The sequence below is a fragment of the Mustela lutreola genome, chromosome X (assembly GCF_030435805.1).
Source record: "Mustela lutreola isolate mMusLut2 chromosome X, mMusLut2.pri, whole genome shotgun sequence".
NCBI lineage: Eukaryota > Metazoa > Chordata > Mammalia > Carnivora > Mustelidae > Mustela > Mustela lutreola.
Window position 1 is genome coordinate 44,214,036 of NC_081308.1, and position 15,122 is coordinate 44,229,157.

The 15,122-nt window shown below is 46.3% G+C and overlaps 1 protein-coding gene across 3 annotated transcripts in view; it reads right to left on the minus strand.

Moving 5' to 3' along the window:
- The window catches only part of SHROOM4 (shroom family member 4), a 218,921-nt gene extending 204,947 nt beyond the window's left edge, over window positions 1-13,974 (minus strand). The window contains exon 1 of one of the 3 annotated variants that reach the window (XM_059158603.1): window positions 13,513-13,951. In XM_059158603.1, coding sequence (XP_059014586.1) covers window positions 13,513-13,629 — 117 coding nt within the window. In that variant the 5' untranslated portion in view covers window positions 13,630-13,951. Of the gene's footprint in view, window positions 1-13,512 lie in introns of all 3 variants that reach the window. The other 2 variants (XM_059158604.1, XM_059158606.1) reach the window with 2 other exon arrangements.
- Between the last annotated feature and the right edge of the window lie 1,148 nt (window positions 13,975-15,122).

Sequence of the window (15,122 nt, forward strand, 5' to 3'; positions counted from 1 at the left end):
ATTGGAGTAGAAGTAAAAAGTCGAAGCTTCATTCACTCAGATCTTCCAGTTTAGAAGGAAGGGACTATGATACATCATTTCCATTCCTGTAATAGCATTGGGTGGCTTGGCCCCTGGGGTCACTGGTCTCTTGTAAGATCCCAACAGCAAAGTGGGGGCAGAGAGAGAGAGAGAGGGAGACAGAGAGAAAGGCAGGAAAGAACTGCCAACATAGGGCAAAACCTGATTGTCAAGTGCTTTTCTGGGGCCTGTTCCAGATCACTGTCACTTACAGGCTTAGACTAGAGCTCAGCCCTAAATTAGGAATCTAGCCTAGAAGCCAGGATGGGAGGTGGAAGGGCCCCACCTGGGTCTTAGCAGTGGGAATTAACTCTCCCTGATCCTTAATTATTTTGGCTTTTATTAGTGGCTGGAAGGGTAGAGGGATGTAACCTGAACCCTAATGCAGCTGAGAAGGGCTAAGAGCCAAAAAAACCCTCCTTAAGCAGATATAGTATGTGCAGGGCCTGGGCAGATTTCAGAACACTGCACATTTCTCCAGCCAAAGGCACAGGAAAATATGAAAAATTACATATTTAACCCTTTACATCCAGAGGGGGAGAGTATCATCTTCCTACTAGGACTCATGCCGCAGAAAGAAGTTAGCAAGCTGGCTCTTGTAAAAGCCAGAGCACTCAGATAGCCTTTTTCAGAAAAATACCTCCAGAAGCTAGATACTCAAGTCAACTTCAAATATAAATTATAAGCTATTTCACCTAGACAGAAGAGTTAGGTAAAGGAACCCAGGTGCCCATTGGCCCTTAGCCGGAAGTGAGTTCCTTCTACAAGGAAGGAGGGAGGGAGGGAGTGAACAGACCAGGTTCTGCAGCACAGGCATCTTTACAACATTCTGACTTTTAGTTCTTCACCATGCAGAAAAGTGGGTAACACTACACAAAAGTAATGGATCTAGAAAGAACATCTCAGAAAGATGGGGGCAGAAGACAGATGGGTAGGCACATCTGCACACAAAATTAACCTTTCCTGATAACTTCATTAAAGTATAACATGGCATCAGCGCTAAGGTTTGGGTCAGATAATCACTCCAAATTTGCAGAAGTCTCTTAATAATAAAGTGGCATTTTCTAGCCAGATTTGCAGTAAATGAGTTTTTGAAGCAACACTCCATTTCCTCCTTATTTTTTAAAAGATTTTATTTATTTATTTGTCAGAGAGAGAGAGAGCCAGCAAACACATAATCAGTGGGATCGGCAGGCAGAGGGAGAAGCAGACTCCCTGCAGAGCAGGGATCCTCATGAGGGACTCAGTCTGAGGACCCTGGGATCATGACCTGAACCAAAGGCAGACCCTTAACCAACTGAGCCACTCAGGTATCCCTGTCTTCCTTATTTTAACATAAGAATCAGGATGAAATATGGTAAGGATGCCACTGAAGGCAGTCTAATCATACTTGCAAGCCTAACAATGCTTTTTCAAAGGTCACATTTAAAGATCAATACACTGTAGAGATATTAAGAATGATAATATTCATAGGTTAATAATACTACTCTATGCAGAATATAAAACTGCTAACAACAAAAATGCAATCCAGACTTGAAACTCTAACGGTCTGAGGTTTGCTTTACTCTGCCTCCATGTTGTTTTTCATATAGAGAAAATAATCCTTAAACATCTTGGCAAAAGTCAACTGATGTTTTTTAACTGCCTCAAACCTTTTAACATTTCAAGCTTCATGTCTGAAGTTTGGCGTTTTGACAGTTTCATCTATTTTTTGTCTGTTTGATTTGTGGACATTCCCATCACCTGAAAAGTCCAAAGTTAGACGGAACTTCGGCCAGTAACACCTCAGGTGACCAAGCATCCTGGCAGATTGAAGGAGATAAGACAAAGCTACCACCAGAAAAGCCCATTAAATAACAATGCAGGCCTGTTCCAATGTCTGTTGGAGCAGGGGCTTGTCTGGCAATTAACTAATTTCCAGAACAATCAGCAGATTGGTAAATTGTCTATGTTAACCATCATGTTCCTAAAATAATGATTTGCTGTTTCAAATGATCAGGGGCCTTAAATAAACAAATCCTTTTTTTTTTTCCTCCAAACAGTCCATGGAACTTCTTAACTGGCCAGGCCTATAGATGCCTGAGTCTCAGAAGACCCAAAAATGAATGAAAACTGGTTGGCTTTCCTAATCCCCATCACCACTTTGAAACTTTTAGCTTAGTTATACTGGATTCATCTCTGACCCCCACCTCTCTTTCATTTCTTCAGATCCAAGTGGTGTGTATTACCACTGACCTCTGGCAACTTGCTAGTGTATAACAACAGCACATTACTAAGACGGCTGATGGCCTTGAAATGCCCCTCTGTATGGTTCAGTTTTGATTTCTTCAAGTGAGTGCTTGGGTGGCTGGTCCTCTGCCAGGTACTTTACCTTTAAGACATTAACTCTGATCCTCCAAAAACAAAAACAAAACAAAAAATCTATTCTATAACCCAGTTTTCTGGGTTCTTCAGAAGAGTTGGCTCAAGTCCATTCATCTTTACATTCCACCAATCTGCAACAGTCAAGCAGATCCCCACTGACTCATTTATCTCACCACACAAACAGTATGACATTGGGCAAGTTAACTAACCTGACTATGCCTCATTTTTCTCATCTCTAGAATGGTATTGATAAGAGTTCCTAAGTGTTAAATTGGAAAGCCACTGTCTGGCCTGGGGTATGCACCATGAAAGTATTTGTTAGAAAACAAATAAAAATGACCTTTATGGAGCTCTGTGCTGGTTTCATAGGCTGCAGGAAGACTAGTCTAGTTCCTAGAACAAACACTCAATAAATTTAATGAATGAATGAACAGGCAAATAAATGACCAAACACATACCCTGTACTTGGGTAGCTCACGCTGTTAGTTCACCGTGGGGTGAGAAAACTGACCTCAGTCTCCTGTGTCTTTAGGACATGAAGCAGTGTCTTTAGCATACTAACTTGGATGAATGCCTTTCTTTCTTCCTAACCTACCTAAATTCTACCTATCTCTCAAGGCCTAGCCCCAATTCTTCTTCCTTCTTCCGTAAACCTCCCTGACCACATCAGTTCCCAGTGAAATCTCTTTCCAATAAATAAATTTTGTTCTTAGATCCTATCCCATTCACCACTTACAGGTTTTTCTTTCCTGAGCTTGCAATAATGGTTCTCCTCAACAAAACTGTCACTTCCAGGGAACAGGTCTTCTGTGGTGGCTATCTCTTGTATTCTCTAGTTTAGAGTTAGGCACTTTACAAAGTACTAACAAATATGTGTTGATTGGTTAGCTGATTGATTGATTGATTGATTGATTGGAGGCTTAGCTGAGAGCTCTTAGGTAGGAGCCAAACAAGGTTTAGCATAGACTTTCAAATTGTTGGCTGTTTAGACATTAGCCAGAAATCAGGTCTGGTCTTCCATCTTCTGGCAGCAGAAGACATCCCATTAAAGGTGTCCTGCCACTTTGCATCGTCCCAAAGATTCCACAGCTGCATACAATTCTTTTTTTAAGTTCAAAATTCTCTTAAGAGAATTTTTGTTTAATATGAGACACCTGTGGAATGCTTTTTTTTTTTCTTAAATCACATACACATCTAGTGTTTATATGAGATAAAGGATAAAATCCATCTCTCTTCCTCTTGGAAAGAAAAAGTGTGTGTATTATCATTTTCATTTTGCAAAAGAGGAAATTAAGACGCAGGGGGAAATGACTCACCCAAGAACACAACAAGTGAGTGACAAAGCGAAGGCTGAACTCCAGGGCTTCTGAATACAAGACTGTACCCCTTACCCTGATTTGAGATTTAAAACAAAACAAAACAGAATCCTTCCTTTCAGACTGATCCCTGAGGGGCATGTACTGGTAATGTTGGTTTTGGTACAAAATTATATTTCTCTCATTTCTTTCTCCCTCTCTTTCTCTCTACCTCTCTCCTCCACCCCCACTCATTTTTCTCTTTCTTTTCTATTTAATTTCTCTATTTCATTTCTTTCCCCAACCCCCAGCCTCATATTCTTATCCAGTTCTTTTTTTTTCTTTCTCTTTCATTCATTCATCTATGTAAACACGGTATTATGGAAAGAATCTGGGATTTGGAGTCAGACAGATATAAATTTCAATGCCAGCTTTTCTACTTCTGGTATGTCTTAGACTCTATTATTTCACTTCCCCGAGCCTCAGTCCCCTCATCTTCACAGTTACTGCAGAAATTAAATGGGAAAACATGTAAAACATCTAGAAGCAGCAGGATTTGTGACACAGCGCATCTATTACCTCTCCCATACTCCATGTCTAGGCCTCGACTTCCCTTTGAGTTTAAGAGGCACATGTATGCCAGTGGAGTTTCCAGGGTCTCGCCTTGTCCACGTTGCAGCCTGTTGTCTTGATACTCCTTGACTGCAAACTGAAACTCATGCAGAGCTCCAAACTCTCAGTCAAGCCCTCCAAAGAACATGAGAATCAAGACCTTGTTACTCACCCCTGAGGCTCCAACATGTCATCACTCACCCTCTCAGTCAGAGAAGATGCCATCAAATGCTGCCTACCTGCAGTAGTTTTCATGGGAGCTTTTACTTAACATCAAACACAAGCAAAAAGAAATGGAAAACAGCAAGGCAGATCAACAAAGACAAAGCTTTAGCTTGTCATCTTCTCATAAGCAAAGATGGGGCTGCAGCCATGAGATTCTAACCCCTTTCCAGAATAACAAGTTGAACCAGCTTTACTCCCAGGTCTACCTTGTATCACCCCCAACCCCCAACCCCAAAAGAAAAAAAATCCATTTCTGATGGACCGTGAAAGGCAGTATAGAAGAACCATTCAAAAGTTCCCTGCCAGAGGCTCAGGAAGAGAGCCGAGCATACAGCTGGGATTCTGCTGAGTGGCACAAGGGTGGGGGCCAGAAGACACCACAAAGGGTCTGCCCATCACTGGGCTTAACCCTTGATCTTGTCAAATGAGTCCCACTTCTCACATTCCTCACAGATGTAACATTAAAAGACTTGAGTGAAAGTTAACAGACCATGCCTCATGCCATCCCTAAAAACATACCAGGAAACAGCCACTTCTGGAAAGATAGGAAGTAGTAGTGTGGAGAAATGCCATGCACTGTAATGATTGCCTGCTGTCAGTTGCCATGCACACTTCCACAGCCCAGACCAGGCAAGGATCCTGGAGCCCTTCACAACCCTTCAACAAAGCAGAGGCTTGCCCCACAGAGAGTCTGAGAAGAAACAGGAGGGTACGGAGAGGTGAAACAGCATAGCAAGATTACTCTGCAAGTGGATGAAAAAGTATCAGGAAGGTAGCAAAGGGCCCGTCCTCTTCTGCAACAGGATAGAGAGAGACACAGGGTGAGAATCTATCCCTCTGATCCAGCTATCAATTTGCTAAGTGTCTTCAAACTTTATCAACCTTAACTCTATGAGCTTCTCTTACCCCCATTCATCCCCCACCAGAAGCATGGCTGAGACAAAAGGGACAAAGTTGGTGCAGCAGACTAGAAGGGCCCTCTGTGACCAAAGGAGAAAAAAGGTTGGGTTTTGGAGAGAGGGCAGAGCAGCCAATGAACGAACAAAGAAGCAATGGCACTTGAATGAGCCAGTCCAAAATGTAGGCCTCAAGCAACTGGTGCTGATGGGCGGGGACTGGGAAGCAAAGACTGGACAGGAAAGAAGGGCAGCCTGGATGCCCAGAAAATGTGTCTGCTGCTACTATGCAGTGCTCATTCTGTGACCCAGTACAGTCATAGACTTGTGCTGAATGAGGAGGGAGTGGAGGTGAAGTCAAAGGGGAGGGGCTAGTCACTTTGAGAAACTAAGTCATCTTGATCTTTGCAAGTTTGGTGCCCAACCAGTATGGCTATGAGCCCAAGTAAACATGCCAGTGTGATGTGAGGAAGAACGGATCATCCCTTGCAAAATTAATGCCCAAGACAATCTTTCCACTTGGCCCGTTTACACTGGATGTGGCAAAAGGGTGTAAGGAGATGAAACTCTACCCCATCCCAGTCACTGGAATACAATCTTTAGCCAGGAAAAGGAAAGATCTCAACTTATTCATTAGTGACTTAGTTGAAGTCTGTCTGAAGAGAATTTTTCAGGAGAGCACCAGGAGACAAAAATCTGGCTGCATGGAAATTGAGTGAAAGTGACCTAGGTATCAACATAAGCAATCACTGTTTGAAAGGTAACCGGTAAGCCTGGGGCTCAATTTTGGAGAAAAACTGAACCATATATACACTGTGCACACACACCGCATCTGAGCATCAGGAATAGGAACACACTGATAGGAGTAGAAACCCCCAACCCACCCAGGTCTGTGTAACAGAGATTGTGGAGCACTTGCCCCTAACTTATGAATAAATTGTTCTCCAAGAAAACACTTTTTGTGAATAAACAGCTTGGAGCTTTGGATAGTTTCCTATAGGCAGAATATTGGAAAAGAGCTTAATCCTCATTATTATGGAAGGATGAGAGGCCTAGAGAAGAGACAGTGGAAGGCTAGGAAACGTGCCTTTCTGACACAGTGTTTTTGACAGTGGCTAAATTCACAGCAGTTCTGGAGAGGCCAATTTAAAGATTTTATTTATTTATTTGTCAGAGGACAGAGAGAGAGAGAGAAGGGAGAAGCAAGGGGAATGGCAGGCAGAGGGGAAAGCAGGCTCCCCACTGAGCAAGGAGCCCAATGCGGGGCTCGATCCCAGGACCCTGGGATCATGACCTGAGCTGAAGGCAGAGGCTTAACCCACTGAGCCACCCTGGTGCCCCTGGAGAGGCTTGTTTAATCCATGGGGTATGACTTATGAAATTATATTGATAATACAGTCCCAGATCAGGGCTTTAGGAGCAAGAAAAAAATATTTGCCCAACTTAGGTGTCAAACTGGTAGATGTGAGGGGCCTGCAGAGACAAGGCTGTGGGTGCAAGGCCTCCAGCAGCAGTGACTCTTATGGGTATTCCAGGTATAGACAGAAGATCTCAGAACCCAGGGCTGGCAGCAACAGCAGGAGTTCTGCACCCCATGCCAGTGGTGATGTGCAGGGAGATGAATATCTGTCAAGGGGTTGGGACATAGACCGCTGTATCTAAATTCCTCCATAAGGGCTCTGTAAGTTGGAGACTATGTCACACAGTCAGCATCTTCAATCTTGGAGACACCGATTTTTCTCAGAAGGAGAAAATTCAGGGCAGAGAGGTTACTCCTACAAATTCCAAGCCAAAAGCTGATAAAAAATAAAATAAATCTGATCTTCTAAAGTTCTGATTTTGACACTCTTCATTAAACTCTACTTCTTCTATGATACAACTTCCTTCTCTGTAACTTTTTATATAAACATGTATGTTCCTTGAGGTCAGAGCTTGTATCTTCTCTCATCTTGCTTAGAACACTTCTCTCAACACTATCCTGGGCTAGGCATGGGGCTGGGGCAACTCTAAAGAAACAAATAAGATGAAATATGTCCCTCCCAAATTTATTACATGGCTGTCTCAGATGTCTAGGTAAAGGTCTTTGGCAGGTAAGGCTTAGCAGCAACAAAGTACTCCCACTAAAAGGTTCTGCTTGACACAGGGTCTTTGTATGGCATGGATATACCAGAAAGAGCCACAGTGATCTTCAGCTTTATTGTTTTTTCTTTGTTTGTTTGTTTGTTTGTTTGTTTTTTTAAGGATCCAACTCAACCTTGGTCAGACTCCTCTAACTTACTGTATTCAGCTGCAGGCTCCATAGCTCAAGAGGAACAGGGACAGGCTGGAGTGCATCCAGAGTGGGAGGAGGAAACGGGAGAGGAGGCTAGATCTCAGATGCCAGTAAGGAATAGCTGAAATTGCTAGGGCTCTTCAGCCTAAAAAGGTGAGACAAGCGGACATAGTCTTGTGTCTTTGGACCCGAGACAAAGAGAAAGCATTCTTGTTTTGTGTGGTCCCAGAAGGTAGGGCTAGGACCCCCTGGATAGAAGGTAGAGGGATGATGATTGCCACTCAGCATATGAAAAATTGTCTACAGTCAACTGGCTAAGAAGAGAGTGAACTCCCCACATGAGCATAAGACAACAAACTCAGAGCTACTAGACTGAAGGCTAATGGACTGGTTAAGATTAAGTCCTGGAAACCCCCCAAAGGCCCTCTTGACTCTGAGAATCTGTGATTCTAGACCTCCTCCAAGAATAGCATTGGATTAGCAGCCCTGAGTCAAGGCTGTCCTTTGGTACTTGATGGGGGTGGGAAAATTATTCACTTTCCTCAGATGGGTTAGCATCTTTTCCACCGTGGTTATGAAGAAACCTAACTATAAAAACTGTGATGGTCCTTCTAGATAAACCACTCCACAAACTCCAGTCTCAAGCCTGAGACTTAAAAAAAAATTCCTGGGAGGGGGTTGGGGAGAGCAAAAGGGGAAATCATTTAAAAAATTTTTTCAAGGGACAACGCTCAAATGTCTTCCAGCTGGAGTTGAATTATTTTCTTTGTCTGAGGTTTTGGAATGGGAAAATCCTCTAACAGGCTTGGCCTTTTTCACTTTAGGGAGCACATGTCTGGATCTCAATAGGGTACCAGGTATATTATGACAGCCAGCAGGCCCCGAAATAGTGTGCCCCCAAAGCTCAGCCAAGGGTTACCAGATATACCACCTGTCCTTCTTGCTCTACCTCCCTCCAAACTTCTTTGTATCTTCCTGGAGGGATTCCTCCTCCAGGTCTCCAAATGCCTGCTACTCTCTGGGACAGTTGAGGTAATGAGACCCTAGATACCTTTGCTGATTCTAGAGGCAGATGAGGGGGGCACTAATGTAAGTACCTAGGCTGGACTAAGCTCCCAAGAAGCACACCCCATGAAGGTCCCTTTGTGAATGTCAAGCTCTGGTCTGGGGTGGGCCTTGCCTGTAACACAACTATGAAGGCTTCATAGGAACTACTGGTTCTCATATACCATTACCTCTGCAGCCAGCAAGAACTCTAACTCACAAATTTACTGCCAGCCAAAGATGGCCTCAATCTGACTTAACCCACGTCCTCTTGAAATTTCAACTGCCTCTTTGTGTGCTTCTTCTAGAAATAAGGTCATGGTGGGGATGGGGAGGAGGATGGGAGGGAACTAAAAACAATGTAAAGAGCATGTCCTGCCATCTTCCTAGGCTAAAGATGGCAAACAGTATGAGAGTTTTCCCAATTCATTCTCACGTCATCTTTAATAATAAAGATGGGACAGGTATGCCCACACCCATTTAGCAAATAGGCATTTAGGTCTAGAGAGGGTAAAATGACATAGCAACAGCAATGCACAGCAAGTGGAGGAGGTGAAGTTTCCTTCTCCTCCAAGCTACTCTCTCATCCCACTCTACTTTGTTCTGGAGCAGTCCGGAACAAAGCCCCCACTTGCTTCACTGTGCCTGAGAGAGAATGCCGCTGAAAAATGGGCCAGGAATAAGGCAAATATGTAGGATAAGCCTGTCTTCTCCTTCCCAATTTTTCTCCTTCTCCTGGATCCCCACTGATCTCCACCCCCATTTTCCCCCCACCCTCAGCCAACCTCAGACACATTTCCAAGGACTCACAATGAGTATAGAAACTTCATGCTATGGTCAGTAACTCTCTCTATCTCTGTCCATCTGTCTCTCTTTCTCTCTACCTTTCGCTCGCTCTCTCTCTCTCTCTCTCTCACACACACACACACACACACACGCATCACAGAAGGATAAAATTTGAATATCTGAGTCCTCTGAGAAGCTCTATTTGATGCAGAATCATTGCTGCCAGAACCTTGGAAAGGTCACCCATCCCCATAGAATATATTTTCCAGTACAGGGAGCCAACTTCATGGATGACTGTCTACACTGTAGAGGGGGACCCCTAGGTAACAAACCAGATAAATATGATTAGAAGAGAATCTCTACTTTATCCAAACAGGATTCCTGGGCCAATGAGGTAGTATAAGATGCTAACCTAAGGAATTAATAACACCAAGTTTATGGGCCCAAGTCCCTTGTGGGTTATGTTTCTTTGGAAACATCACAATGTACAGGGAAATCATAAGCCATCCCTTAACACTTGAGATAATCAATAGCAGGGTGTTTTTTTTTTTAAATTTCTTCTTTCTTTCTCACCAAATTGTGAGAAGACTACACCAGTCTCCTAAAACTTGGGCAGCTGAATTTCCTACATTTGAGGAACTCACAGGAGCCAGTAGGAATCAACCATTTCCCAACCTGATCATTTCCTGGTCCAAAGGTTCTCCCATGACAAATATGAGGTAGCCTTTTACATTCTCTGTGATCTTTCCCCACTAATCACCCTTTCTCAAATCCATCCACTCCTGAGAGTGGCAAGCTATCTCTAAGCATGTATTCCACACCAGACTCCAACTGTTTTTTTCCATGACACCAAAGGAGGTCCTCCAGCATTTCCCACCATGATTCTTACACCTTACCTCTTTCTCTGCCTGACCTGAGATCCTCACAGTGATTTGGAAGCACTAAAATAGTCCTCTCCTCCTCCTTGACTTCAGCAAGGAGTGTCTGTAATCCAGTTCCTCACCTACTGTGGAACCACAGGCTGGTGTGGAAAGAGTCACTGGGAGAGCTGTCAAGACTAGATACACCCATGAATGGTACTGCCCCATGGCCCTTCACAAACTGCAGTACTACCAGAAGAATCAAGAAACTCTCCAAGTGGTAGAAAATATGACGGACTTGGACCCTAGCCCTGATTCACTGTATGGCAGACCTAGACGAGCCACTCAGGGCATCAATGGCCTCAGTTTTTCCATCCATTTCTCCACAACCTTCCCTGACTGTCTCCCAGGGTGACTGGAAGAGGCTTATGAAATAAGGGATATGGAAACACCATATAAATAGTAACACTGTATGCAAATGGAACAAAGCCTCATCTTCATTCCACAACCCTTCTGAGAAGAAAAGGGCCAGAGCTAGCATCAAAGATTGCCAGCTGGGCTGTCAGTCTTATTTAAAGACCACCCACTTGAACCTTATAATAGACATGAGGACAACTAAGCCCACGGAGGGCAAGTGATGCACTCAGGATCTCAAAGCTAATGAGTGGCAGAGCAGGGGCTAGAACCCAAGGTTCCAATCTGCCATTACAATTCTCTTTCTACGGCCTTCCATCCCATCTGCATGTGTGTGCAGACTGATGTTATTTTCGAGAAGAAAACTGTATTGTTCTGAAGCAAGAGGAAACAAAACTAAGTCAGAAAAATGAAAAAAGGACTAATGCACTATGCCACACAGTGTCTTAGCAAGAAAAAAATACAGGCAATCACTGCACTTTAAAAAAAAATAGTATGGCCCCTTTACACAATGTTGGGGCTAACTAGGTTATATACAACTGGCTTTTACTGCAAGGTGCCAGGCTGTTTGAGAGGAATAGGATAAATGATTTTACCCCCTGCATACCTAAATGTGTGTAATAATGAGTTTTCATATAATAGGGGTCAACTGTATGTTCAGCAGAAAGGGAATCATTAAAAGGCACCCTGCCTCTCAACACACTAGTCACTTCCTCAACAGCTTGGCCAAGGAAACCCTCATCTACCCTCAAATAATCCCCCAGCCAGACCACAAATTGCTGGCTGCCCCATACTTAGTAACACCCCCTGCTATGCTCAGCATGGGCTCACAAAACAATCCAGGGCCATAGCAGTAAGCACTCTCTGGGGCGCTTCTCAGGATGGCTCAGCCCCAGAGAGAGGTGAAAAATGACCTCTCCAAGATAGGCTGTCCAAGCAGACTGGAAATTCTGTGGATGGTGTAAGGAGAAAAAGAAAGGGAGGAACTGCCAGACCATGGACGAGTGCATAGCCCATTCTGACCTTGGTGGAAAGAGGGGAGAGAGGAGACTGATTAGAAGAAATTCCTGAAGGTCAGGATTCTCGCCTCCCCAAAATGGTTGTTTGAGAGTGTTGCTGTTTTCTTTGCCTTTTTTTTTTTTTTTGGGAAAAAAAAAAAAAAAAAAGCTTATTAACTCCCTCCAGAGAATATTGAAGGGAGAGTGCCTTAAGAGGGGACGTGACAATGGGTGACAAAGGCATCTCAGGGTGCTTCCAAATACATGACCACCGTGGGGAAGGGAGAGCCGGATGAAGATAGGGGTTGGTTATTGGTGTTTCGGGAGGCCAAAGACTCCAGGTTTCCCCGACAGCTCCTCAAAGTTTTCCCTCAGGTACCTGAGACTGCTCAAGCTGACTGGTACACCCCATGGCAATACTCCAGGGTTCCTAAGAGGGTGGGCCCCAAGGCCTGAAGGACCTCTCCACTACAAGTTAACTAGTACATCCAGTACAAGGGGAGATGGCAGCACAGGTTACTGGGGCATGTGGTAGGGCACTGGCCACCCCCTACTGAGATGTGACCTCCCTTACAAAGCCCCAAAAATAGTGACATTTGTTCCCTGCTGAGAAGCCACATATTTCTATCTCCAGCCCAAACCCACGTCTACAACCTCAACTGCAATTTGAGTGGGTTGGAAGGGGAAGAGTTTTTCAGATTTGAGCACTTAAGAGAAACAAAAACAAAACACACACAAAAAAACCGGGAGGAAGTTCGACGAGTTCCTTCCCTTGGCAATCTGGCGTCTCAAGGTGAATGGCCCTACAAATCTCTCTTCCCGGTAACAGCCCCCGCGGCCCCCACAGCCCCACACCTCTACCGGGGATGGCTCCTTCGCAGGGAGGGGGGGTGTTCCTGGAGCACTCAGGAGAGCTCCTCTCCCCTGTCCTCCGCTGCAACTTGGCTTCCAGCAGATCACAACCTCCTAAAACAAACAAACCCTGGCGGCGGCGGCGGCGGCGGCTCCAGCACAGCTGCGCTCCATGGCGCAAAAGTTTCCTCCACACTTCTCAACGTGCAGGAAATCTCGCCGGCGCTGAGGCAGGACTCCGGAGGGAGGGAAAGGCCGAGCCGAACCGGCAGGAGCAACGTCCGGCTGCTGAATGGATGTGCGCGCGTCCGGCCGTGGGAAGTGAGGCTGACGAAAGCCACCAGTGCCTCATCTCCGTTCCCACACCAGACCCTCGCCCTGCAACCTGCCCGGTTGGGACGACCCGCTGGTTGGCGGAGGCGCCAACGCTGCTAAGAGAGCTGCCAAGTGCCGCTGCCCGTCCCCCAGGGGCGCGGGAACTTCCAAGGAGAAACCCCCACCAGCCACCACTTCCTCCAGCTCAAACTGAGGGGAGCAACCGCCCCGATGTGGAGGAGCAAAAAACTGCCCCCAGAGCCTCCCGAGTGTGTGCGCACAGGGCTCTTAGCCCCGGGCCAGCAATGCTCCCACCCGTGCTCCCGCCACCCGTCAGGGGTGTCTGCGCCTGGGCTGGCGGCAAGACCCCTCTGTTCCGCTAATGCTCCACAGGAGGGCTTTCACTCCCAGCCCCACCGAGTTTCGAAGTTGATTTGAGGGCCGCGTCCCGCGGCAGCCTGCGCACCCGCTAGTCCATTCAAAGTTGGGCACCGCTGGAACAGAGGCGCCAGTTCTTACCTTAGACACCGTGAGCGGTTCGCAGTGTTCCAGACCCCCCTTAAGGGTGAAGCCCCAGGGCGCTCCCCCTTGCAGCTGCACAGGGACGTACTGGAAGGACCCAGGCCGGTTCTCCATCCTCGGCTTGACTCAGGCGCCGCGGGGCTCCTTTTCCGCGGGGGCTACGTTGCCTCCGCCCCCAGCAGCTCCGCCACCATCGCCCTCCAGCGCTACGCCACCCCGCACCGCCCTGCTCCGCCTACTCTGCCGGCTGGAGACGCTCGGGCAGCGGGCGAGCGCGAGGAGGAAATGACACGGAGCTGGAGAAAGGGGGAGAGAGGGAGGGGGGAAAGGAGAAGGAAAAAAAAAGAAAAGAAAAGAAAGAAGGAGAGGCGGAGGGATAGCGCGTAATGGACAAGAAAACGGAGCAATGGGGAGGAGCAGTCAGTGGGACCTCGCCTATAGGATCGCTGGGGAGCAGGCGCGAGGCAAGGCCTCACATCAATTGTTACATTGTTTCATTCAAGCTGCTCCCCCCACTTTGGTCCTCCTCCTTACGGCTGGGTTCTCCGCCCCTCCAGCCAGCGGAGGAGGGAGGTGAAAGTCGTTAGTGTGGATAGCCCGCGTGGCCAAGTGGGCTGAAACGCTGGCTTCCCGATTAGCGCGTTCATGTTTCTCTGACTGCCTTTTTCTTCTGAAGGTCCCCAAACCGGGTCCTGGGAGGGTTATAAGGCTGCTAATTTGTGGACTTTGCCTAGAGGGATGGAAAGTGGAGTAAGCAGGCCAGCGAACACAGTGGGGCTGTGTGTGTAGGCTGCTCAGTGTGTATGCACTAGGTGTGTGGGGTCATTATGAAACATTGCCCCGGAGCATAGTTTAAATAAAGAAACACTTTGAGGATGCCCCCTGCCCGGGCTTAGCCACACCCTGGCTCAGCGCTGGCGTCTGTGGGTAGCACTGTGCTTGTGTATGTTCCAATCCGGAGTTTCTGGCACGGCCTTGCACTTGCCCCACTGAGATGACCAAGCCAGAAATCAGCAAACTGCTAGCAGATTAGTAGTATTGTTTCCACTTCTAAACAAACCTATAGGAAAGAGCATCCATTGATAAGATGGCCAATTAACAGTGTTGTGCCTTTTGGAAGAATCAGCTTTTAGACAGGATCCAGACATTTCTGCTCATCTGTTCATGCTCCAGGCTGTAGTTTTTGAGCTGGGCATTTAGAACAGACCAAACACACACACACACACACACACACACACACACACACACACACACACACACACAGTAATAGTCTCAAAAAGTGAACCTGTTATTAAATCTTATGCTGATTTCTCGGTCTTGACCCAGACAAGTTCCCTACTCTCCCTGAGGTATTGTCTCTAGAGCCACGTGCAGGCAGTACGTTTTTCAAAGGGCCTCACTCTAGCAGGGAAAGTTTTGACAACTCCGTTGTGACTCAAGGGGCTCTTCCACTGCCTCTTGCCTGTTCTGTCTCTTGCCCTTTTCCTGTAGAGCTTGTTCCTCATCACCAAAGGACACACTGTGGCTCCCTGCCTTCTACAGTCGGCTTTCTGTGGACAAGGTTCCCACTCTTTACTACTCTTCCCTCACCTGTCAGACTCTTCCCC